Consider the following 24718-nt stretch of genomic DNA (forward strand, 5'->3'; position numbering starts at 1 on the left):
CTCTCATCAGATGAGCACACGTGAACTGGGTGGCTTCTTCTCTGGTGCATGCAGGAAACTCAGTAAATTACCTGCTGACTGAAGTCTCCATGCAAAAATAATTCAGAGATGAATTTGTCCACGTTGGTCTGCATGTTAAGGGTTTAAATAGAAGTTCTTTCTGAAGACTTAGAAACCAGGCACCTGTCATTTCTCCAGCTGGTTGACATGTTAAGGATTATTGTCACTCTCCACTCCTCCTCCTCCCTGTTGCACCTGCTATCACTTGAATTATAGGCATTTCATACATAGTAACTTAAGACGGTTAAGTCGGACTGTAATAGAACAAGCTGACACTCCGATAGGGGATTAAAGCAGCTTTATGAGTGCCCAAGGAAAAGGAGCTACATTTAAGGGAGAGGCATGCCAATAGCGCAGCAGCTTTTGGATTTAATTACTTTAATTGTCAGTGCTGAGTGTGTGGCCACATACTATAAATGATATGAAGTTAATGTGACTGATCCATTGCCATTAACAGTCCTTGATATGTTTCTGATCACTTGTTCTGTTCACCAATTGATCTCAGGTTGGAGGACCACGTTCCTTCCTCTCTAAATGGTATTTTGGGGCCTACTCATTGACCTCGCCTCTGTTTGTGAGATTACTGTCCCATTATCTTTGTGTCTCTTCTTGGGTCGTGTTGGACATGTCTAGGAGTGAGACTTGGGTGTATGGGCAGGAGGGGGAGGATGAAAAGGTTGGCACGACAGCCGCACCCGTCTACTGTAGACTGGTGAACTGCTCAAAGACTTATATGGATGCCACCATTCAAGGCATTCTGACAATAACCATGACTCTTCTCCAAAGAGTGACTAGGTGCTAACACAGGGGAGTGGCTCTCCAATTGCCCGTCTCCCAGCCCCAAGAGAAAACCGCTTTGATTCAGATGAAGCAAACCAACCCCTGAAGAGAACTATTTTTTCACAACACTTTATTTTATGAAATACAATATACAGAGAAAATAAATTAAGACTTGAGAAGTGTTGTGAATGGGATCTGAACAGCCTGGTAGAAAGGAAAGACTTTATAGCCACAGACTGACCACAGGGATTTATTGTCACATTTTTCAAGGGGATACATTGCTTCATGGCAAACAACATGGAAAGAGAAATAATCGGGCTTGATACCTGTACAATTTATTCCATCTAGCTTGCCTCAATGTTCAATTTATGAAGCATAAGTATGATTGAGAGGGAGACACCTACTGATTAAAAAACATTGCTGTGGTGGGAGGCATATAGTACAGTCCTGTGTGGTTTCTATATTGATGGTGCTGGATGGAAGAAGAATTTTACTGAGGCAAATCTCATTGAGTGAAGTGCATTCTGGTCTTCAGAGTCTAGACTTTTTCTGGGAAGGAGAGAGGGAAGAGTTAGATTCCATGACATCTCTTCTCTTCTAGAAGCAAGCCTTGCAAACTGACATGCCATGCATTTTATTTCTTAGTTTTGGATCTCAAAGTGTCTTGTTATTTGTGGTAATGTTGAAGATTCATGTACTACCTGGAAATGTTTATCTCCAATGATATTATAACCATTGCAATAGTTGTTTTTAAATAACTATTTCATTTAGTTTCAGGAGCTATTATCTGTAATTCATACAGGTATTTAAAGTTCACTGCCCTCTCTTTCATGTTAATCTACAAGTTTGTTGAAAGAAGAGGTAGGATACAGTAAGTCTCAAGGAGCTGTTTTTATATAGTAAGCTCTTGTATATCACAGTGAAGATAAGTAGATGTCACTACTTAAGCCTCAGCAGTTTCATGTTAAGTGATAAGTTTGCTATTTAATCATTTCACAGATTGGGAAACTGAGGCTGAGGTTAGGGGACTTGCCCATGGTCATACCACAAGTCAGTTGTAGAGCTGAGACTGGAACCAGAGAATTCTGACTTCCAGTTCCTTTCCACTGCCACTGGACAACACTCCCTCCCCTTATTTGTATAGCAGGAGACTGGTATTTATCATCACTTGGGAACCACTATCCATTACTGCTGGCTGCATGCAGATGGAAAGCCACTAAACAAAGCGCCTAAGGGAAAGATAAAACATGCAAATCAGAGGGACATACCGTATTTATATTTTGTGAAATCCATTTAAAGAGACATGATGTGTCTTACAAATGCTGTGGAGTAATGCAGATTTGATAGAGAATTAGTGGGGTGGGGGAGTGTTATTTTAAAGGTATTTCACAGATTAAACAGTTTTGAGGAGCTCCAGGCACTAATGCTCTATTTGTTTTAAGATAAAATGTAGTACTAATCAGATTGAGCTGCTGATAATTTTATTACAATCTTAGTCTTCAATGCTGTGCAAGTCAAACTCCCCTCCCACTATACTGTGACACAACTGAATAAGTGCCAAATCAAGAGTTGTCTCGAAGCATTGGCTTTGGTTAACTGTACTTGCAGTCAGAACTCTTCCTAAGTAAGAAACTCTAGGCCAAGTTTAGTGTTGGCCCAAACAGAAGCAATTTATGCCATGGCTGAATTTTAGCCCTTTATTTTCATATCTTGATTTCTGGCTGAGCATGTTGAATGCAACCATTTAGCAATCACTGCTAACAAGCTGTCTTTTGGAGTAATCCTTTTCATTATACCTTGTCTAACTGATGTATCTAGAAGGCTCATTGACTCACTCACTGATTATTGGCATAAAGGATTTCACCATTAAAAACAATCAGTTACGAAGATTTCTGAAAGAAATACCAAATCTACAGCAGAAGAGAGTGCTGAGGTTATTAATTATTAATACCTACCCTCATAGTTGATGCAACCATTAGAGTCTTCCTGTCCTTTTAGCAGTTCTTCTACTTCTTCCTCCGTCATCTTCTCCCCTGAAGCACAGACAGAATTGGGTTGGTTTCCACATTCCATAGACTCTCAGAAATCATGTTAAACTTGCATCTATTCCAGCCTCTTTGGTCAGTTATCATGAGTTCCTTCTATCCTCAAAAATGTTTTGTTTCTCTCCTTCCGCCCCCCCCCCCCAATTGTTGTTCACCTTTCCTTGTAAGGTCTGCCATCCAAACTCCCAGAAAGAGTGTACTCACTATTCAACAAGATGTGGAAGTCTCTGCCATTGGCCGAATAACTTTATGTCCCTGAAAACTACAGCATTGTCTCGTGTCTTTTTTTTTATTTTATTTTTATAATGTCTTAGACTGAGCCTCGAAATAGTAAAAATATTTTTGCCTTAGACTCTAGACTGGGTTGTTAGTCTTTGTCCTTTTATGCTATCATTTCCTGTAGAATACTTGCTAGTCTAGCTGTATAGTCCTATGCCTGTCTCAGCACTGATTGTAACACCCCTTCCCTCTCTGTCTTATGCCCTCTAAACAATTCTAGCTTTTCTGAGTCCCTCGCTGAAATGAAAATCCCTTACCCAGAGTAGCCAGTACATGACGGAGTTCAGCACCCATGACTGTGCCATTGCCCTCCTTGTCAAAGACACGCAGACCTTCAACGAAGTCTTCAAAGGAACCCTGTTCCTTGTTGTTGGCAGCGGCCTGCATCATGGGCAGGAATTCTTCAAATGTAATTTTCTTGGCATTCATCTCTGGAAAGAAAGTGTTTAGTTATTATAACACTACAGGAGACAAAGCCATTCCATAGAATTCTCCTGAATCTGCATGCTGGAATAAGAAAGGCTCTCCCATCTCAAGCATCCCTTCTTTCCGCATTACCTCTATCGGCTTTAATCCTGTTTCTTTCCCCATGCCTTTAACAATCCCACTGCCATATGGATTCTAGTTGTTACTATCATGGAAGTTCCAGTTAAGGTTACAGTCTGGTGTTTGTTAAGACCACTGTTCCACCCTTCTTTTCACTTTTTTAAAAATATTATTCTTTTGGAATGGAAGGTTTCCAGCCAGTGGTGGATTTTGGCATGGCCAGGAAGACTGTTCTGGGAGCAGGGCTGCAGGACTCAGTACTGTGAAGATTCTGGGCAGCGCTGCAGTTGATAGGGCAACTATAATTTACACAGGCCCCACAGGGTTGTCTAAATTATGCCAGAGGCTTCTCCAGTCCCCAGATCCGCCCAAGACTGGGGGGGTGCAAAGGTGCCTTAAAGCCACTTTATACCCCAACCCCAGAGGTGAAAGTAAGCCAGTCCAGTCCGGTGTACCGGTAAGAGCCAGTACGCCGGGCTGCATCGGCTTCCCTGGTGGTGATTTAAAGGGCCCAGTGCTCCTACTACTGCGGGGAACACCGGGCCTTTAAATCCCCGTCAGAGCCCGGCTCCAGCAGCCAGGCTTCGGCAGTGCTTTAAAGGCCCCCGGGGTCCTGCCACTGCGGGGAGCCCTGGGCCCTTTAAAGCACTGCCCAAGCCCCGCTGCCAGAGGTGATTTAAAGGGCCAGGGGCTCCCTGCAGCAGCCAGAGCACCGGGCCCTTTAAATCCTTGCCAGAGCCCGGCTCCGGCAGCAGGGCTCCAGCAGGGATTTAAAGGCCCGGTGCTCCGGCAACTACGGGGAGCCCCCGCCCGAACCCAGCTCCGGTGGCGCTTTAAAGGCCCCCGGGATCCTGCCACTGCGGGGAGCCCCGGGCCCTTTAAAGCACTGCCCAAGACCTGCTGCCAGAGGTGATTAAAAGGGGCCGGGGCTCCCCGCAGCGGCTGGAGCACCGGGCCCTTTAAATCCCTGCTGGAGCCCTGCTGCCCCTACTGGTAGCAGTGGCAGGACTCTGGCACTTTAAAGGGCCTGGGGCTCCCCGCAGCGACCGGAGCACCGGGCCCTTTAAATCCTCGCCAGAGCCTGGCTCTGGCAGCAGGGCTCAGGCGGGGATATTACAGACTCTACTGGCTATTACAGACTCTACAGTCTATATTACAGACTCTACTGGCTTTGCTACCAGAGCTTGTTAATTTAAAAAAGTCTTATGAACATGCACCTACACAGCACATCTACTTAGGTTTATGCTTAAGACATCATTTTAAATTTCTCACGACATTAGCAAATTAAACCCAATCTCTTTTCAAACCAAGCAGAAGCACTAGTCCTCAGTGAGGCCCACATCGAGTGGTTTTTAATTAAAGCATAGCTGCAATATAGAGATTTTTGCCCAAACTTTAAAACATGTGGACTCAGGTGAAACATAGTGGATGGCTGTTATCCAAGAGCTTTGAGCATATGAATGCAGTAGTGTAATAGAAACTGTTCTACTATTTCACTTTAAGTCACTATCTTTTATTGCTAAAGTAATTTAAAAGCACTCCGAGATTTAATGTAACCTAAATGATACCTTAAGCCAGGCTATTAATAAATCGAGACGGCCTTTCATGTTCACTGTTGCCTTTATCTTTGAAGTGAGCAATGCCAACAGAAATGCCTAACAAAAGAAATGTGCCATTTCACTGAGTGCTGGTTAAAATAAGACTCCCCATTTCCATGTTAAACTCTACATGCCAGCTCCTCAGTTGGTGTAAGTCAACCACTGAAATCAGCAGGGTTATGCTGGGGATCTAGCCCTATTCCCCTGTGAGAACCTCCATTTTGGCCGACACACCAGGTACTGAATTGGAGAACCACCAGAGCTAAAAGCATGAGGTAAAGCTTAAGGTAAAGCTCTGTAGCTGGGGCTGTAACAGACTCCTATACTCTGTGATCGGACAGAGAGTGGGGCCTGGAATACATACTCACCAGTGGGTAACACCTACTGTAACCTGGTATCCAAATGATCAAAAATGGATTCTCCTCAAAGCCTAAATCGGAATGCCCAATCCCCCTCTGTAAATCTACTCCCACCTTTCTCCTCAAACAGATCTAGGAACAATTCAAGTTTTTCTGGTGAAGAGGTTTTCTTACCCAACTAGCAGAATGACAGCTGCCACCCCCAGCCATTGTGACCAGTGCCATTCCCTAACTAGCTGGGGAGGCATTTCCTCATTAGGCGCCTACAGACTGTAGGACAGTTACCTTCCTTGCTGGGGTTGCCCAGGATCTTCTTGATCTCATCATTTGTAGGGTTCTGTCCCAGAGCACGGATGATGTCACCAACCTGGCTTAAGACGATCTTGCCTTCACCTGTCCTGTCAAAGAGGAGGAAAGCATCCTTGTAGTCTGCAAGGAGAAAATGAGAGGGTTAGATGAGATGGGCAGCTCAGTATTAACTAGCCAGTATTGACCAAGACATGGGGCCAGATTCTCTGCTAGTGTAACACCACTGAAGTCAATGGAGTTAGGCCACAGAGACTTTGGCCTATGGTCTCAAGCAAAACTTCACATCCTATGACATGTTAGTATCACTATTTTTAACCCTTCATCTCTTTCCTGGTTCTAATAGCCAACAGTAGTTTTGTAATTGTCCCATGTGGTTACCTTAAGTGCCAAGGAAGATAAGCTGGCTATAAATGTCTCCATTCATGAACAAGTTTCTTAACACAGCCAATCACTGGAAGGTAAAAAGTTCTTGAATACTCTATTTGATTTTATTTCACCAAGGGCATGAAAACCTTTGGCAAAAGCTCCTTGCAGTACAAGAGCTCTGTCTGCTTTGAAGAACACTGACTGTGACTCAGCAGAATGGCTGTTAACATGAAATCTGACACATCTGAATTTTACCCCTTGCCTTCTCTCACAATGTTGTATTGCTATGAAATGTCTCTCCACATCTGTCATTTCATATTCTATAGCACCATCCTGGGCGGGTCATTCCCATATAACAGATACCCAAGGAGTCTGTCTTTCTTTCTTTGGCAGCCCTTGTATAGTTTTTCATGCCAGTACATTCTGACTGAATCAAATCTGCCCCGAGATGACAAGTGTCCATTTGACAAGGCCAGTTGACACCTTGGAACACCGACACTTTTCTCAGTCTTCATATTCAACTGCTATACTCCACTTTAATAACCTTTATTTTGTGCTTTAATAGCATTGGGATAAAGAACTTAGCTAAAGATCCATCTCAGTTGACTTTGTTTTGTCAAGAATGCATCTTCTATGCTATAGATCTACTGTAATTTAACAGCAAAAAGTTTGACCATCCTGTGTGTTAAGTGCAATGTGGACTAATTGTGTATTTCACTACAGCAGCTTATTCATTTTGAAAACGCATTTTGGAGGAAGGCATCAACTGCACTGTATATAGGTGGCTGTTCTTTCTGTCTTGGGACAGACTTAGGTCAATAAGCCAAGTGCCAAATTGTCTTCATTCATCTTTCTGGGGGACACGTGAAACTGATGTATTTTGTGCTAACTCCATATACAGTCTGCCTGGAGGAGTCTTGCTACCCAGTAAAACTGCTGATGCAGTATGTGGTTCTGCTAGACTGCAATAGAACACGTCTGGAATTAATCCCCTTCCTGTCTGATGTGTTGAGACCTACAACACATTGCTGCTAGCCCTCTCCCCTCACTCCCCTTTTACAGCAGGCTATACAATTTGGACCTTTTAGAGTTGTACAAAACAGCATCTTGCAATCTACAGACTTTGTATTGGCTGTTTCCGAGAGATGGATGTCAATGGAACTTGACCGATTTATGCCAGCTGATCTGGTCGTTCGTCTTGTGTGTTAAAGATATTTATCCAGAGCTAAGTTTAAAATGTGACTCTTTTTTTCCCATTAGCAAAAACACACTGAGTGTTCCAAGACCGAATTTTTTCCTCTCTTGATATTTTTTTTTTAAATCCAAAAAGGGTTTAATATTCATTGATGCAGCTTCCCAGTTCAGTGAAAAGGGCCCAATTACAGTCTCTCACTGACACTCCCCCACCCCCTGACCCCCGCAGTGTTCCTCCCTTGAATTCTATGGAGCCAGTCCTCATTTATACTGGTGTAAGCAAGTCCAAAATCTGGCCCTGAACAGTGTTATGCTCAGCTGCTGATTCTGTAATATGCCTGAATAGTTGTAATGGGTAGGGTTAATGTATTCTGTTTTCCAAGTGGCCTTTAATTGCTCCATTACTTGGATCAGTCATCACAACTTTGCAACAGCTGGCTACTTTGCAGGACGGAGACTGGAAAAGCAGGATGGAGGCTGGAAAAGCTGTTGCTTTGTTATACACAAGCATTCTAGTTGACACAATTTTTCCATAACCATTCCCAACCACTTTGTGAAAGTACCCTAGTTATAATTAGGGATGAGTCCAGATCAACCCACTTAGTGATCAGGAGTGTTTGGAACCAGGGGGCCTAGTTCTGATTACATGCTGGTGTAACTCATTTGACTTTGATAGTTACTCTCATTTAACTCTGGTTTTACCGAGAGTGGAATCAGACCCTGGAAGTTCAGATTGAGACTTCATGATTTAGGTCTGTCTTTTTAGCTGAAAGCTCTGATGAATTTTCCCTTTCTGTCACTTTTGATTTCTAGTTGATCCTTTGTACCTCACCTCGAAACAGAAGGTATTCACAGCAGGGATCAAATTCATTTTGTACCGGGTTTCGCTGTTTTTAGCCTACATTATACTATGTAACATAACCAAAATGTGTCCATTAGGATATTTAATAAACATTCCTGGAGCAGATTTTAAGCTCTTTAAAGGGGAATTTCTAAAACTTCGGGATTTGAGCCAGACCTGTTTAGGAAGACTACAGGTTTAACTGAATAATCCTGTACCTTGCTAGCTACTGATATAGAAGCAGGAAATATAGCAGCAAGCATAGGATAGCAATACATCCAGATTATTATACGCACCAGTATACATGAATAATTTGCTAACTATTTCCATGCTTCATAAGTATATTTGCAGCAATATAGCTCTCTTTTTTTCCCCCGTATCATCTCCCAGCCAAGAGTGACAAGCAGGTATTTCATAGAGCTTTTTAATCTTCCATTAATGTAAATAACAAATCCAGTGTAACTGCAGCTAAGTTAATTTTTCAGCTTCGCTTTTCCCTTCTCATGGTGTCAGCCTAGTTTCCTATGATTAAAAACTGCTTCTCAGCATCCATTTGACACATCAATGACACACTTTGAAGAAGATGTACCAGGTACAGGAGGCAATATCAGGGGTCCTCTTGGATCCATGTACCTGGCAGATTAGGCAGAATGTAAGCATTCAAATAAGTGACCTGGAAATCTAGGGTCAGATCCTTAGCTGGTATAAGTCAGCATGACTCCTGTGTCATTAGTGGTTCTATACTGATTTATATCAGCTGAAGATCTGTCTTCCTGTCTTCCTTAAGGTTAAACTTTATCAGAATGCATGTGCAGATATATTATTGGCTGTCTTGTGACTTACCATCCTGCTGCTCCTGGGAGAACTCGATCTGTTGGAAAGAAATCAATCACAAAAATAGCTTTTAAAAAAAGGGGGCGGGGGACCTGTTGGATTTTAAAGCATCCAACTACCTCCATGAATCATCTTTCAAAGATCCAAAAAATGAGCTTATCTGTCCAATTCTCAGGAGTAGCTCGAATACCAACAGGGCTAGCAATGGAGAAAGTTCTGGTTAGACTAGGGAACGTCTAGTATTTGGTAGTCTATTACCTCAGTACTACAGCAGTTAAATTCCTGTTCTACTTACCGGCAACCTGGTCAGCACCGAAGGACTGCAGTTGGGAGGGAAAAAAGAGAGAGAAAAAGAGAACTAGTACTGTTGAAAATGCATTGACAGAAGAAAGAAAATAGCACAAGGTAGCGGAGAGTTCTAGCATCCGTGTCCTGCCCAGTGTAACTAAACCATGACAAGTCATATTAGCAAGTGTCTGCTTGGGGTTTTTTGGGTTTTTTTTTTTAAAGCATCTTAAGACTATTTAAAGATTCTGTTGAAATGTATATCTAGGGCTACACCAGGGCTGCAGCTTAAGCAATGAATCAAGTGTCTCTTAACAAACAGAGAAGTTGTTAATGTACTTCCAGGCCATTAATCATTTTACTACAGACACACAACATTAAGATCATTTGAAGTATCATTGCTTAACCAACAGCTCAACATTAGGATAACAAATAAACCTATACATTAAAGCCTCCTTGTTTTTAAATTAGTTGTTTATCAGCACTTTGTTCCTAAGGTAATAATTTATTATATGGTTCCTTTGCAACCACATCAGAGTGCATCATATACAAAAAAATTAGCATAGAATACTGCAATAGTATCTGTTCAGTGTAAAGTTATAGGAACTACACTGCTACCACTAACCAGTGCAAGAGACGAGACCAACTGGACAGCCTAGCAGAATCCATTAAGCTTCATTTTTCCCCCAAGGCCAAACTAAAACTTTAGAGGTTCCTGCTTGCTTGACTTCCTACCTCAAACCAAATGCTTTTTCTGGCCTTCTTTCCTCCTACAACTAACCCAAACTAGAAGCTAGATACACGGATTAAAATGATTGGCTCACTATTAAGAATTATCTTTCCTGTGGACCCACCATGATTGAGATGGTTGGAAAAGAAGAAGAGCAGACGGGCTGGAGGAATTGGCCGAGGGCTTCTTGAGTCCCTGAGAGAGTGGTCCTTCCTCCCTCGCTTTTCTTCTTCTTATATATGTGAAGGGTGTGACATCACAACCAGCTCGAGTGTCAGAATGAAGCGGCCACTCCCCTTGTAGAGTTCTTTAGCTTTCTTAGGGCAAAGAGAGAGATCCATTTCTTGACAGACATTTTACTGGGGCTATTTTTAGGTGGCCAGAAAGGGGCAGGGAGTGACAAGATTCAGTGAGGTTTGAATCTTGTCAGCACTTTCTAGAGCTGTAACGTAAAGAAGGAATATTCCTTCTCAACCTGCTTGGGGCTCCTCTTTCTGAGGAGCTCGTATTTGTTCCACAGGCTATAAAGTCAGCCACAGAGAGGGAGGAGCTCTGTGTCTGTCCATCTGGCTGGTTTTACATTTTCACATACAGATTCTTGACTCCCCAGAAAGCTGTGGGTACTTGAACTGGCTGAGGTTTTCCAGCCAGCAGACTTGGTGCCTGTTCCAAAGCCCATTGAAATCTATGGAAAGACTCCTATTGACTTCAGCTGGCTTTGGATCAGGCCTTTCTTATGCCAGTGTGGTGCTGCAGATGGCCGTTATGATGTGAAGAGGGCTGGTCTGTAGAACAATTATTGGTTTAGTTCTGACGTTAACAATGTAAATGTTGATTCTGAATGACTAGCTGATCCATCCTGTCTTTCCTTTAAAGGTTGACTTGACCTACTGAGCCCAGTATCTCAATACACATTTTTAATGGAAAAATTATCAGAATGTTTAGACCCTCTCTATTGCTGAGGCTGTAATTGAAGTTAATGGTTTGCATGCCAATGAGTAATTCATTTTTGAGGCACTACGGATTTCCCAGTCTCTGCTTCTGTTGAGGTCTGTGTTCCACAGGACTTCTTTATGCACAGCAGAGTGAAGCCAGGTTGGGGCTTGCATGGCTATACTAACTCCTTCCTAATGACATTACAGGATGTGATGGACATATATAGTATGTTGCCTGACCCACTAATATGGAGGGAATGGGCAGACTAGATGGTTTATTTTTCTCTGGGTCGTTGGTATCTGTTGGGCATGAAGAAAACATTAAGTGGTATGTGACCCTAAACCCCTAAAATTATATTTCCCAACTGATTGTTTTATTTCAAAGCTAGATAAGGGTGACATTAGGCCAAAGGTTCTCCCAACGTCTTCGACTATGTGTGGAAAATGATGCTTGAGAGTGTGAGGAAAGAAAAGACAAGGGGGAAAAATCAACCGGGTGAGATTCCACCCATCCACGGCAGCAGTGATGGATTGGAGCCTCCACCACTGAGTGGGGGCAGGAATCCCTCCATCTGTCCAGAAGGAGCACCAGAAAGCAAATTGTATAGTTCCCTTGTGGGGCAAGGGGAGAGGGTCGTCTTCTGATCGGAATGAGGGGAGCTCGGGAAGGTTTTGTTGTACTGCAGGGGGAATTAACACACTTTTCCCAGTGATGGGGATGGGGGTCTGAGTAGAGTGCCTGTAAATGGTGGGATGGAGAATGGACAGGAGAGGAGAGGACCTCATGGCAGGCTAGCCAGTGGAGAAGTCCCAGATGTGTACTGGGAAGGAGTGGTAAGTGGCACAGGTCTAGTCACCCTGGTGACTGCATCCAGTAACCAGAGGAAAGACTAGCCCACACCTCCGAACTCAAGATATGAGGTGTCCTAAAAAGCCCGGGAAATTTAGCTCTGAAGCTTTCCCTTCACCTCATGGGAGGGCCTGTGGGTAAAGTTATTGGACAAATGGGACCCGATGATCTGAGTTCAAATCCTGGCTTTCATTCTAACCTGCTGTATGTCACTGAGCAGGTTCATTGAGCTTTCTCTGCCTCTGCTTCTCCACCTATAAAACGTGGTAAAGGAATTTGCCTTTTTTCACTGGGGACTGAGTTAGTTACATTAATGATGAGTGTGACTTTGTGTCTGAAACGTTTCCTGAACATGAGAAGTGTGTTGTTATGAATTATTATGGTATATTATTTATTTATTTTATATAAGTGAGGGTGGGCAGGGACGTATCCAGGATAGATAGTAGTAGTGTTTGGATTGTGGGGAGCTCATTTGCATGATCTACCCACGGCCAATCAGCTCTGTGAATCCCAAGTGTGGAGGTTGGATTGCCCTCGTACACTGGGCTGAGGCTCTTGTTTAGGAGTCCGATGACACCTTAAAGACTAACAGATTTATTTGAGCATAAGCTTTCGTGGGTAAAAAACCCCACTTCTTCAGATGTTTCGCTTAGCCCAGTTTTCTGATGCATTGAGATGCTGTCAGATCCCCAGTGGTTGTAAACTGGCATATCTCTGAGGTGGAGCTACACTGATTCACACCGGCTGAGGATGTGGCAGAAGAAGTAAGAACGCTGTGAACAGAGCTTAGCTGTAGATTCTGATTGGTTAATGCGGATGGGGCAGTTGTGGGGGGGGAGAATGGGAACTTTTAAAAAATTATTACCACCTCTAAATATTACTCAGTGGGTTACTTCAGCTAGTCTCAATGCAGCGTGTTGCTGCTTATGGAATGTAAAATTCGGTCCCAATCTTAGCCATTCACTGCCTAGCAGAGTTGGCTGGAAAATGTTCCACTGAAAAGATTTTTGCCACGGGAAAACATGGAGTGTTTTTTCAGTGAAAACATTAATGAAAACGTTATTGCATTTTCTGACCTGATCTATGGCTGGCTTAAAAACTTCATCCAAAAATATTTTTGATGAAAACTAAAATATTTTTGGACATAAATTTTCGTATTACATTTTATTTTCAATCTATTCTACTTCCAGAGGCTGGGAGTTATGTGAAGAGGGGATGGATATACATGTAATCATTGATCCTGCAATCAGATCAATGGAGGCATAAGGGAGGCATTTTACAGAACTGACGATGGGATTGGCTTTGATGGACTCTGAAGGATGCTGCTGAATTGCATGGATTGATATATGTCTGAAATAAGGGTCTGATCCAAAGCCCCTTCAAGTCAATGAACAGACTCTCACTGACTTCAATAGGCTTTGGCTCAGAAGGGGAAATATAGGTATGCCAGAGACATTCCCCATATTGTTACAGATTCTAGATTAAAATGAACTAAGCAATATTTTAGATTTAGAAACAGATTCTGATATCTTTACTTATACCGAGTAATGCTAGGGTCAATTCCCCTGACTTTAATCAGACTGCTCCAGGAGTAAGATGCTTCTCCATTTGGGGAAGGGCAATGGAATGTGGCCTTCAGCGTGAAAATATTGCAAGAACATATTAAAACAAATTCAACATTGATTTTTAGTTTATTTCTCTTCATTTAACATGCTCTGTGGTCCTGTTTCAAATTCTGTCAGTGATGTTTGGTAACGTTTGCAAAATGTTCTCTGGCTTTTGATAGATCAGAACTTTCATGAGTAACTCTTTCTGTATTGTCAGACTACGTGATGACTACAGGACCCATGGGAAGATACTCACATTGCAGGGAAATTCAGAAAACAACAACAAAAATAATGAATGGCTGGAGGGATTGCAATGTATGGAGAGATCAAAGGAACTGAATTGTGGTCACTTTAGTCAACAATAATAATAAGTGAATAGATAACTGTCTAGATGCAGTTGAAGGATTTTAACACCAAAAAAGGGAAGGATACTGTTTAGGTCAGGGGTTCTCAACCTGAGGTTTGTGATCACTCGCTCCAATGTGGGATCCTGACTAGATCCCAAATTGAGAGAGTGGGAGTTCAAAGGGGGATGCAGCGTAGAAAAGGTCAAGAATCACTGGTGCAGTGTTCCAAGGGGGTAGGAGGGAGTTACAGTGCATGAAAAAGAACAAAGGGAAGTCCTAACACTGAGGTCTGTTAGATTGGGAAATACCCTCACCAAGGCACAATGGGAGCCCAACCACTTAAATAATTTTAAATCCAGATCGGACAAAGTACTGTAGGAACAAACCTGAACTGGCCAAGGGGTGTGGACAGATGAGCTACACCAATGCAATAGGCCATTTTCATCCCTAATATCTATGATATTCTCTACAGGCACAATGGCTGCTAAGTAGCATATTTGCAGGGTTTGCTTTTTTCTGACTTCCTAAGAATAAAAAATGACTATTGGCATGAAAGCAGGGAACCTGCTACTCTGCAAAGCCATTTACACTAGTGCAAAGTGAGGGAGAAACACTACCATTTTTGATCTGGTAGCACTTGCTTCACATTCACTTTTCACAGGGATAAATGCCTGCACAAGGTGAAAGGCCCTGGAGGATGAGGCTAAGATCTTTATATGTGGAAAGTTCATCTACTCCTCCTGTGTTTCCCCCACTTTTCTGGGCAGGGTCCATCTCTTTGTTATATTGACATACAGTGCCTAGCACAAAGGAGCCCTGATTGAGGCCGCTAGAAACTAATGGCTGGTCTACACTGGAAACACTTCAGCTGCACTGCTGTAGCCCTTTAGTGTAGACACTATCTGCACTGACGGGAGGGGTTTTCCTGATGGCATAGGTAACCCGTCTTCCCAAGAGGCGGTACCTAGGTCAGTGGAAGAATTCTTCTGTCAATTTAACTCTGTCTATATGGGGACTTTGGTCAGCTTAACTATGCTGCTCAAGGGTATGGATTTCACACCTCTGAAATCTAATTTTCTAGTATAGACCAGGCCTAATACAAGACAAATAACAATGAAGTCCAGGGGCCACTGGTGACATTGGTTTTCCACCAGCATGATTTCATTGATTCCAGGAGTGTTAAGGTGTGGAGAAACCAACTCATAAAACTCTTGAGACATTAAAATCACTAGAACAGGACTTGATAGGCGGTCCCTCATTGTAGTTCAAAATGCCATGTGTCTGGCAATGGCTTACCATATACTGGATGTCTCAGAGGAAGTTCTAAAGCCCCCAAAATATATTAATTGTTCAACATCATATATCGGGGGTGGGGGTGGGGGGAAATTTCACTGGACATCAGGTGGCAATCTGCTAATGCCCTGCAGCATGAGAACCGATCACCAGTAAAGTTCGACACTAACTGCAACTAACTGTCCTTTCCACTGCACCTACTTGGCAGAGACACAGAAGTCTACACGCCTTACTGAAGCCACAGTAGCCTCGCTAAAGAGCAGGGATCTGATTCTCCTCGCAGTTAGCCTGGTATCAAACTGGCATAACTCTGTTGACTTCAGTGGAGTTACTTCTCATTTACTTCTCATCACCAGTTCAAGGGAGAGGAGAATTAGGCCCAATGGATTTAACTCTGTCTTTTATCTGGGGAATAAACCTCAGGAGCAGATTAATGCCAAAGTAACAAAGGTTCTGGTTTTATAACAAGTCCCTGGTAATACAATAAAAGAAGGAAATAAAAACGAATTCATCTAATTATATCATCAGGATTGCCTCTATAAATATAAAAGGTCAGATGCATCCTTCAATCTAATGGACCTACGTACAGATGAATTTATTTTTTAAAGTCTTTGCGTGCAAAGTCAGAAATACATTACAATACCGACACGGCTCCAACAACACTGCATATTATCATACTTGGCAGTTATGGAGCAACTTTTGGATGAAGCTAACTGATTAATTCAATTGCAGTCCTAAAATGCCTGAAAGTGAAATGTGGGACAGCTGCAGCGTTGATGGTATCATTTTGCACAGATTCCATTAGCTTTCCAGAGGGAAGTAGCATTCATTTGGCCTAATTTGTAAAAGTGTCCCTTTTCTAATTGCATTTGGCACTGCATGAAAATCTAGAGGATGTGAGTAGGAAATTCAATGCTGTTGACATCTAGTGATAGTCTCAAATGGATTCGTTGTTTTAATATGCCTCCCAGTGGTCATGTTAGTATATTAACGTTACTTGAGCGATTGCTGCTTGACATTAAAGTACTGTGTAATAGAGCTGGCTGGGAATTTGTTGACAAAAAAATTTGTGTCAGAAAATGCTGGTTTGTTGAAACCGAAACTTATCATGGGAAAGGTTCATGTTTGATCTATTTCTTGATTTGTAAACATTTTGAAAAAACAGCTGACATGGTTTGTTTTGACATTTTCAGAATGAAAAATTCCAACTTTCCCAATGGCTTTGTAATTCAAAATGTAAGCTGATTCGAATATAATTTGAGGACTTCAATACCTCAGGCACAGGTGAGGTTTTTCGCAGGAGTCGTGGGTGAGATTCTGTGGCCTGCGTTGTGCAGGAGGTCAGACTAGATGATCATAATGGTCCCTTCTGACCTTAGCATCTATGAATCTATGATTTTTTTTAAAGTCAGATTTGAAACAAATCTTTTTTTCCCCCCCCTCCGGATTTTCAGTCTGTGAAAACTTTTGAGATTTTTGTTTTTTGTCCCCTTTGGGATGTGAAAATCTTTAAAATCTTCACTTTCCCCAGCCAGCTGTCCTGTGTAATGAGCCAGACAGTTGAAAGTTGCTCTTCGGGATCTAGTGTAAGATCCAAATATAACATCAGGGAAGTTGATGGAGAATTTCTAGCTGTGGCTATTTCATATCTCCTTACAGATTACTTGTTTCTTTACTGCTCATTCGCTAAATAAGTAACCTTCCTCTAACTAGCTTATGTGAGCTCAGCTCATTCTTTTAACTTCTCTCACAAAGGGTGTTACAATGATGTTCCAGTGAGTGGAGCAGTTTCAAACTATTGATTTTTTTTCTTCTTTTTTGCTTTAATTGCTATTATCAGCAAAACAGGCTATTCTGAGTTTTGGACAATTTAGCCCGTTGTGTAATTTGCCTTAATTTCCATTATTCCTGGCCAAAAAAAAAAAAATGTGATAAATGCCTTCAGAAGTTCACAATTGGTACTATTCTCTTGTTTTAAACACCACTGAAGTATGCCAGATGTGCATCATGGCACAAACTATTTTTCAAACAGTTTTTCAGGCTAGCAAACACGGGAATGAGAGATTTGCTACAAGTAAAGCCAGGTTTCACCTACGGGAGGCTCCTTGCACAGATGAAATTATGAAAAATCTGAGTTGAACTCGCCCCCCCCCCCCAAAAAAAAAAAAAAAAAGTATTGTCTCATAAACTTTTGTTTTGGCAAAACTAGGTAGACTTCAACACGTCACCAGCGGTGAACTTTGTTTTTCACATGACAGGATTTCAGAATCTATCTGATTCTGGTGTCCAGGTTATCCTCCGCATTAAGGCCACTTTGTCCAGTGCTACTAGTACAAACCAGACTTAAAGCTGGCATAGAGAGTCCTCAGCGGGTATAAAGCAGTTATAGCCTGGTGTGTGGGTGTGGGAAAGGGCATGGCTGAGTCTTCCCTGCCCCACAGTGGTCCCTATGTGCTGCAGCATCCCCTTGGTCAGACTTATATCAGGGGACTGGTTTGGTGTGGAGCCAGCATAGGATTGGGGAGTTCAAAAGTGTCTTAGTCACCTTTGAACATCCCCCTCCCACCCCCCCCCCAAAAATCCCTGCAAGTAGCCACTAGTGCCTGATCCAATATACAACTGAGTCCGTGGCCTTTGTTTTCATAGACTTCAGTGGGCATTGGATCGCGTCTTTGCTGAGGATCTGGACAAAGAGTCCAGAATCTACTAGTTGCAAAGGAAATCCTGAACTATTATTAACATTCCAGTTCCTTAATCTGCAGCACCAAAGGCAGTGAGTCTGCATTGTACTCTTTCACTCCACTGGCATTTGTGATCACACTAACCACGTAGTGGTTGATGTACTGAAGTTCTCCATCCTAGATGCTTTCTGTCAATGCATTTAGCAGTTACCTCTCTTGTTATACCCCTGGCAACGTCCATTCAGAGATGACCTGCTTGAGTAGTGAATGCAACAAGAGATAAAGAAAATTTGAGAACTACTTTATACCATCTTAAGAGTCATCTATAAAAGAAAAAAATTCACAGTTCACATCCATGCAACAGGTTTTCTTATGTATCATGCAGTAACCAGTTACCTAGGAGACTTTTTTTTTTTAAATTTGAAGATGTGTAGTCTAATAATGCTCACCAGGCTGGGGTTTCAGTCCTGATAATGACAGATTTCAGAGTAGCAGCCATGTTAGTCTGTATCCACAAAAAGAAAAGGAGTACTTGTGGCACCTTAGAGACTAACAAATTTATTTGAGCATAAGCTTTCGTAAGCTACAGCTCACTTCATCGGATGCATACAGCGGAAAATACAGTGGGGAGATTTATTCATTCCACTGAATGCATCCGATGAAGTGAGCTGTAGCTCACGAAAGCTTATGCTCAAATAAATTTGTTAGTCTCTAAGGTGCCACAAGTACTCCTAGTCCTGAAAATGTCATCTTTGGGAGGCCATGTTTCCAAAACAGATGTCATTTATAATGCTATAGCAGCAGATAGCCTTATTTTCTGTTGAGACATTGATCCTGGGACTAGTTCTCCATTGCCTTGAACCTTATGTAGGGAGTGCTGGTAGAGAAGGGTAGCAATTTACACTCACTTTGCACAAATGTAAATGATTACATAGGGTGCCAGAAAATGGAGAATCAAGCCCACTGTCTCCAGCACCTGGATACAAAAATATTGACATTGGGAGCTATGCTGGTGGTTCACTGATTGCTGAGGCGCTCTTGGAGGGGCATTTACAATTATAATTAAGTCAGAACACTAAGGCAGGTGAAGGTGAGGCTTCACAAATAGAACTCCCCCTACCTGCAAAGAGGGCCAAAATCTGTCCTGGATAGGAGAGGGTTGCCAAGTTGGGCACAGTGGGTATATCAAACAGCATGTTGGCAGTTCTGCGCTTTCTTGAGGACTAGCTATGATATGTACAGTTTTTCCATTTCTTTGCAGTGTAATAATACACAAGACAAGAATTTGATCTTATCCAGCACCTGTGATACTTTAGATAGCTCAAAATGCCTTTCAAGTAACTTAAGTACCACTACTGCAAAGACTGTAATACCATGCCCATGCGTGTACACAGAAGCAAAGCGTAATGTTATGCTGCACAATTCAAGCCTTTGTTTCCATTGGAATGGCTGGGAAAGAAAGTATTTGATGTAGCAGAAGCCTACTCTTTGTATTTAAGCAGTCTGTCAATGATACAAATGTCTGGTCGGTTGTATCTGTTTTAAGGTGTATATTCTCCTCTTGAGAGAGAGCATGAGTCAGCTAAAGTACCTCTACTCACCCAGGCCCAGATCCACAAAAGGATTTAGGCTTCTAACTTCCGTTGCAGTAATTGACTACTGAATATCTGTCTTCACATCCATGTCTGCAAGGTTACTGGTATTCTTACGGAATTGACAAAACTTGACATTCTTTTCCTTAATCGCTACTGGTTCCTTTTGTGCACACTCTTGTAATTCTCATATGCATGCATCATTCGGTATCTCTGCCTTTGTTTATACATTCCTATTATGTTTGCTGTATCAACCTGTACACCTGATAATAAAATCATAAGTGCGGTAGTAATAAAAAGCTATAATAAAACTCCATCATTGAAAGGTTTGGGGAAACTGGGCTCCTGAATATTTGTTGTTCTCTGCATGGGGACAAAATAGAGCCTCACACATCTGAGCTGGAACAAAGTATGTCCTCATCTTCCTAATCCTATTTCCCCCATTTTTTCCCCAACCTTTCTCCCCTCAGTCATCATACACTAACCTGCTATCAGTCAAGAATGGGGCAGAGTTTAAGGAATATTCCCGTTTTAGACCAGCATCAATGTTAATCAATGTTATAGTCGATAGGTGGTGCTAGAAAGCAGTAAATTTGGCACCAGCCCCAGACAGCTCAAATGAGCTGCTACATATTTGTCTTTAACTGAGTTAATGTAAGATGAAAGGACTGCTGAGGTTAAGGAATGGGGTGAAATGTGTGCCAAGATTTTCAAAAGGGATTTTTGGGTGCCTTAATTTTTAGGTGTCCAGTTTAGGCCATCTTAAAGGGGGCTGGTTTTTAGAGGGTGGGTGCTCAGCACTTTCTGAAAACCAAGCCACTTTGAGGTCTCAGATAAGGTGCCCAACAGTCACTAGTCAGATTTTGAAAATCTTGTCCCGAGGCATTTTAAAATAATACTTACTGTATCTGATACATTTTTAAAGCAATAAACATCTGCCAGCTTCTGCTTCTTGGCCGTATCTCCTGATTTAAGGGCTTAGTTTTACAATAAAATAGGAAGCTCAGGTTGTTCATCAACTCCTGTTAAGAGTCTGGGTGGGAATTCTTAATTCTAGCAGCTTGAACGACAAGGGTGCCACGCTTTTCCTGACATTTCTCCTGTTGAACTAGAAGGAGGCTGAATGTTCTTGTGATTAAGGCACTAGACTGACTCAAAAGACCTGTTTTTAATTCCTGTCTCTGCTACAAACTTCTTGTCACCCTGGCCAAGTCAAGCTCTCTATGCCTCAGTTATAGGGAAATATTTCCCTGCCTCTGTGAGGTTGTTGAGAAGTTAAATACACTAATGATTGAGAAGTTCTTTGGTGATAGGAGTCATAAGTACTTGGCTAGAGGGGAAGAAAAAGAGGGAGACACTTGTAGAAGTGGAGTCTATTGGTCAGAGCACAGAACTGGGGCAAGAAATACATTAAATCCATTTCTATTTTTGTCTCATATTCATTCTGTGGCTTTATGAAAGCCACCTAACGTCTCTGACTCAGTTTCCACATTTGTAGAATGGGAATAATAATATGTACCTACCTCATACATGCTGCCTTATTAGTCTTTTTATTTTAAAAAGGAGGAGGGTCTCTTTTTATAAGCAGTCAGGATTTTTTTTATCCAGGAGGAAAGATAGAATTCTTTTATTCTAAAACATAACTATACCGAATACAAATGAGCCATGCTATGTTACCAATACCAATCAGACAAAACACAGAGCCCTGGCTTTGTTACCAATAACTATTTATCTCCATTTATCTATTTAACTATTTATCTTTATCTCATACAGAGCTGTATGAGCGAAGAACGGGATCATGCTGAACTGCTGTCGTGCCTGAGAGTGCAGCTTCCATGTTTTATATGGCAATGCACGATTGCCTACTTATGCAAAGATAGTTTAGCTGAGATTGCTGGGGTGGAAAATTCTATTTTCTCCTAATGAACTGGACACATGCAGCCATCAAACCAACTTAAATAATTTAGTAGAAAATCCATCCCACGTTCCTCCTCATAACTGGATGTTTGTAAAGTGAAAGGTTTAATCTAGTTTTAGAAAATATTGCCAAAGATGGTGGGTCTATATTCTTATCCTCTATTCTGACCATTCTGAGTATTTTAAAAAGGCTTTCAATTTTTGTTTCATTAATCAGCTCAGACTCAATATTTTGAGGAATGTAGTAGGTGTGTATTATTTTATCCTCGAACTTTTTTATTGTTTTAAATAAAATATTGACTTAACATTTAAGGTCAGGCTGTGAAAATTAAAGAAAACTTAAAAGATTTCAATAAACAAATTGAAAGTGTCTGAATAGTCAAATGTCAGGGAAACACCAAGCTGTATGTGTGGACTTAACCTAAACATAATTCATTATGGGGTTTTGTGGCTAAAATGAAAAGGGTTCTCAGAATTGTTTCTGTATCTTCTACACTTCAGTTCTCCATATTAGGCAGGACTTCTTATGTAGAGATTCCCAAATTGGTAATCTGACAAGAAGCTTCCCAGGTAGGTGGGGAATGACTATTTATAATGTTGCTCAGAGATATAGGTTGATCTATCTCCTTCCTCTTCCCCATCTCCCCTTTCCCAAATACAGAATTCCTCCTTGCAGACAGTTCTCTTTAGAGTGTCACGTAAAGAATCGACAACATTCAATTTAGCTTAATATTAGCATGCAAAAGCCAAAGAAAATGTGAGTTCAGATTAATCTGCAATCTAAGAAAAACCTCTGAAAGGCTTTTCCTGTTTGTTAGTTTCACTTTGGAGCAACTAGCAAATTCTGAACAAAAACATGTAGATGAGAAATATAGTCACTGAAACGTTTTCCTTAAAGGTTTTCCACCTCATGATCTCATTTACTATAGGATCAATATTTGTAGGAGCAAAGCTAAAAGGAAATTGATGGAATTGCCAAAGTTATCTTTTATGGAGGATAAGCAAAGCAGCTGTCAAATAAATGCACCCAGGACTAAAGAGACAACAGCTGCTTCCTAAAATTTGGAAAGGAGTTCAGAGTGAAAGTTGCAAAGTAATGAGTCACTTTGAAACAGTGGGAATGAAGGAGTGGAGTTTGTAGTCTTACTAATTCAGTTTTCATGCATCTAATTGTGTGTGTCTTTTACCATTAAAAATTTCTTACATGGAGCTCCACCGAATAGACAATGACTCAGAGCCAGGCTGATGTTGACAAGATAAAAGCTATACTGGCCACTAGGTTAAAAATTTTTTGAACTTGCCAGGCTTTGCTTTTGCATTAAATTGCGTGCCATGCCTTCGATATTTCCAGCAATGTAAATACATAAAAAGCTCAGATAAATCAGAAAATCCATTCCGGTTACTCATTCATTTCACTGCTGTCTCACACCCACAAACAAATGCAAATGTTTACTGCAGGGATCTGCTAAATTTTCCAGCTTGTGTTCTGGGAGCTCTTTCAGTGACCACACAAGTTCAGCCATTTACCTTGATGCTCTTCAGATCAATGACTGGTTCTTTGGGTTTAGCTGGTTCTGGGGCAGGTGCTGGGGCGGGAGCCGGAGCCAGAGCCGGTGCTGGTGCTGATGCTGGTGCAGCTTTCTTAACGTCCTTCTTTGGTGCCATTTTGTTTGTTTTTAAAAAGTAAAGGACCCCAAAAAACCCTTAAGTGATTCCTGGGTCAGGAGCAGTGGTCGAGATGATCTACAGCCCAGAGCCTTGGAGGAGGACCCAATGTGTAAAACACTAAAAGGTCATATATATATTTCACTTAGTGCCTAATACAATCTTGACACATGCAGCTGGATTGGACAGTTTGCTAGTAAGGGGGATGTCATTCTCACTCAGACTATAAATGGCATATAAAGGGTCAGGGCTACGTCAGATCAGGGGACTTCAGTGGCCTTTTTTTAAAAGCCTCCCCTGCATTTTTTTTTTTGATACATGAAAAGGAGAGAGAAATATGACAAAGACAGTTCCAGATCACTTGTTGACATTCAAATACAGATTGACTTGTACTCTTTCTTGGTAGAATTTCAGTTCTCCTGAAGTAATAAATCTGATTCCCCCCGCCCTCCCCACCTCTGCCCATGCCTATGTGTCACTATGAGAGGATTGTGTTTCAAGCTGGAATTTTTAATTTAAGTGTTGGAAAGATCACCAATTTCCATCCTCCTTGACCTCCTTCCTACAGCCTCCTTTACTCCTCCTCCGCTTCCTTCTTCTGCCAGAAAGTCCTGATCAAGCAAAGACTGGGGCGGGGGGGGGGGGAGAGGAGTGTTTTAAAAATAAATCAGACGTATATGGAAAACCCCTCATGCTTTCAGCCACAGTCTCTCCCGCAGAGAGAACAACCCCTAAGCTCTCCTGCTGTTCTGCCTCTTCCTGCTTATCCTAAAAAGCTATGATAAAGTTGTGTCTAAAATTCAAAATCTCTTCCTTTAATCCAGTGTCATGTTTTAGCTGATGAACTGAGCCTCAGATAAAAAAAGATTCTCTACATGATATGTTTTCCCTTGCTGATGCTTTTTCCCCTATTTATAATCACAAGGATTATTAATCAAAGGAAGCATTTATGTTTTCTCTTCTAATTTAACTGCCCATCTTAAGTCTCCTATTTATTTTTCCACACTTCAGTCTCCGTAGAGACCTTTCCTCTTCCCATGCTCTCCGGTTTCTTTCACTATGGAGAAGACAACTGAGTTTTTGTTGGATCCCTGATATTTTATGCAGCAAAGCAAAAAGGCTTCCATTTCTGCTTAATTCAATTACTTCACCTCCAAGTCCATAGGATTTAGAATTCCTGCAGCCACCTCAAGGGTAGAATATTTTTCTTCTTGCCTAGAAAACTCCTGCTGATACAGGCTTCAGACTCCTGCAGTTTTATACTAATAAGTGCAAGGCTATTAACAGAGCCATTATTTATGTCCTTGAGGATTCCAGGTTGGAGAGTGTTTATAATTAGAAATCATCCAAGGCTCTTACAGAACCCTTCCAGCTCCTCGTCTCATCTTGTCAGCCATGCAAGGACTTGAATTATTTTAAAATTGGACTTTCAGAAAGATAAACTTACAGAAACACCAACAAGAAGAAAACCAACAAAGAGCTGGAGAAGGCTGGCAGTAGACCGGGACTCAGGAAATCCGGGGTCAGTTCCTGGCTCTGCCATTGATCTCTGGTGTGATCCAGGGCAAGTGACTTTTTTGGATCAGTTCCTTTTAGTCAATAGAA

The 24718-nt window shown here is 41.7% G+C and overlaps 1 protein-coding gene across 3 annotated transcripts; it reads right to left on the reverse strand.

Annotated features, from left to right (window-relative positions):
- Nucleotides 1–1017: 1017 nt before the first annotated feature.
- MYL1 (myosin light chain 1) lies at nucleotides 1018–23237 on the reverse strand. Of its 3 annotated transcripts, none has more exons than XM_084643150.1 (7): nucleotides 22976–23237; nucleotides 9221–9248; nucleotides 5953–6096; nucleotides 3422–3595; nucleotides 2796–2873; nucleotides 2109–2162; nucleotides 1018–1389 (listed from the first exon to the last, which is right to left on the reverse strand). In XM_084643150.1, the coding sequence occupies exons 1-6, from the start codon at nucleotides 23111–23113 to the stop codon at nucleotides 2134–2136; spliced, it is 591 nt and encodes a 196-aa protein (XP_084499276.1). In that variant the 5' UTR covers nucleotides 23114–23237; the 3' UTR covers nucleotides 1018–1389; nucleotides 2109–2133. The 3 variants fall into 3 exon arrangements, with proteins under 3 accessions (XP_084499276.1, XP_084499277.1, XP_084499278.1); XM_084643151.1 differs by lacking the exon at nucleotides 9221–9248 and adding an exon at nucleotides 9507–9531; XM_084643152.1 differs by lacking the exons at nucleotides 9221–9248; nucleotides 22976–23237 and adding exons at nucleotides 9507–9531; nucleotides 10351–10420.
- Nucleotides 23238–24718: the final 1481 nt, after the last annotated feature.

This window comes from Lepidochelys olivacea, assembly GCF_965140295.1.
Source record: "Lepidochelys olivacea isolate rLepOli2 genome assembly, chromosome: 11".
NCBI classification, from domain to species: domain Eukaryota; kingdom Metazoa; phylum Chordata; order Testudines; family Cheloniidae; genus Lepidochelys; species Lepidochelys olivacea.

Bases quoted from the DNA above. Each gene is read 5' to 3' on its own strand.
- MYL1 (XM_084643150.1), bottom strand. From the start codon at position 23,113: ATGGCACCAAAGAAGGACGTTAAGAAAGCTGCACCAGCATCAGCACCA. The intron at 2,874-3,421 runs GTAAGGGATTTT...TCTGTGCTTCAG, and splicing joins TCATGTACTGGCTACTCTGG to GGGAGAAGATGACGGAGGAA. The intron at 2,163-2,795 runs GTAGGTATTAAT...ATTACTCCACAG, and splicing joins TGGTTGCATCAACTATGAGG to CATTTGTAAGACACATCATG.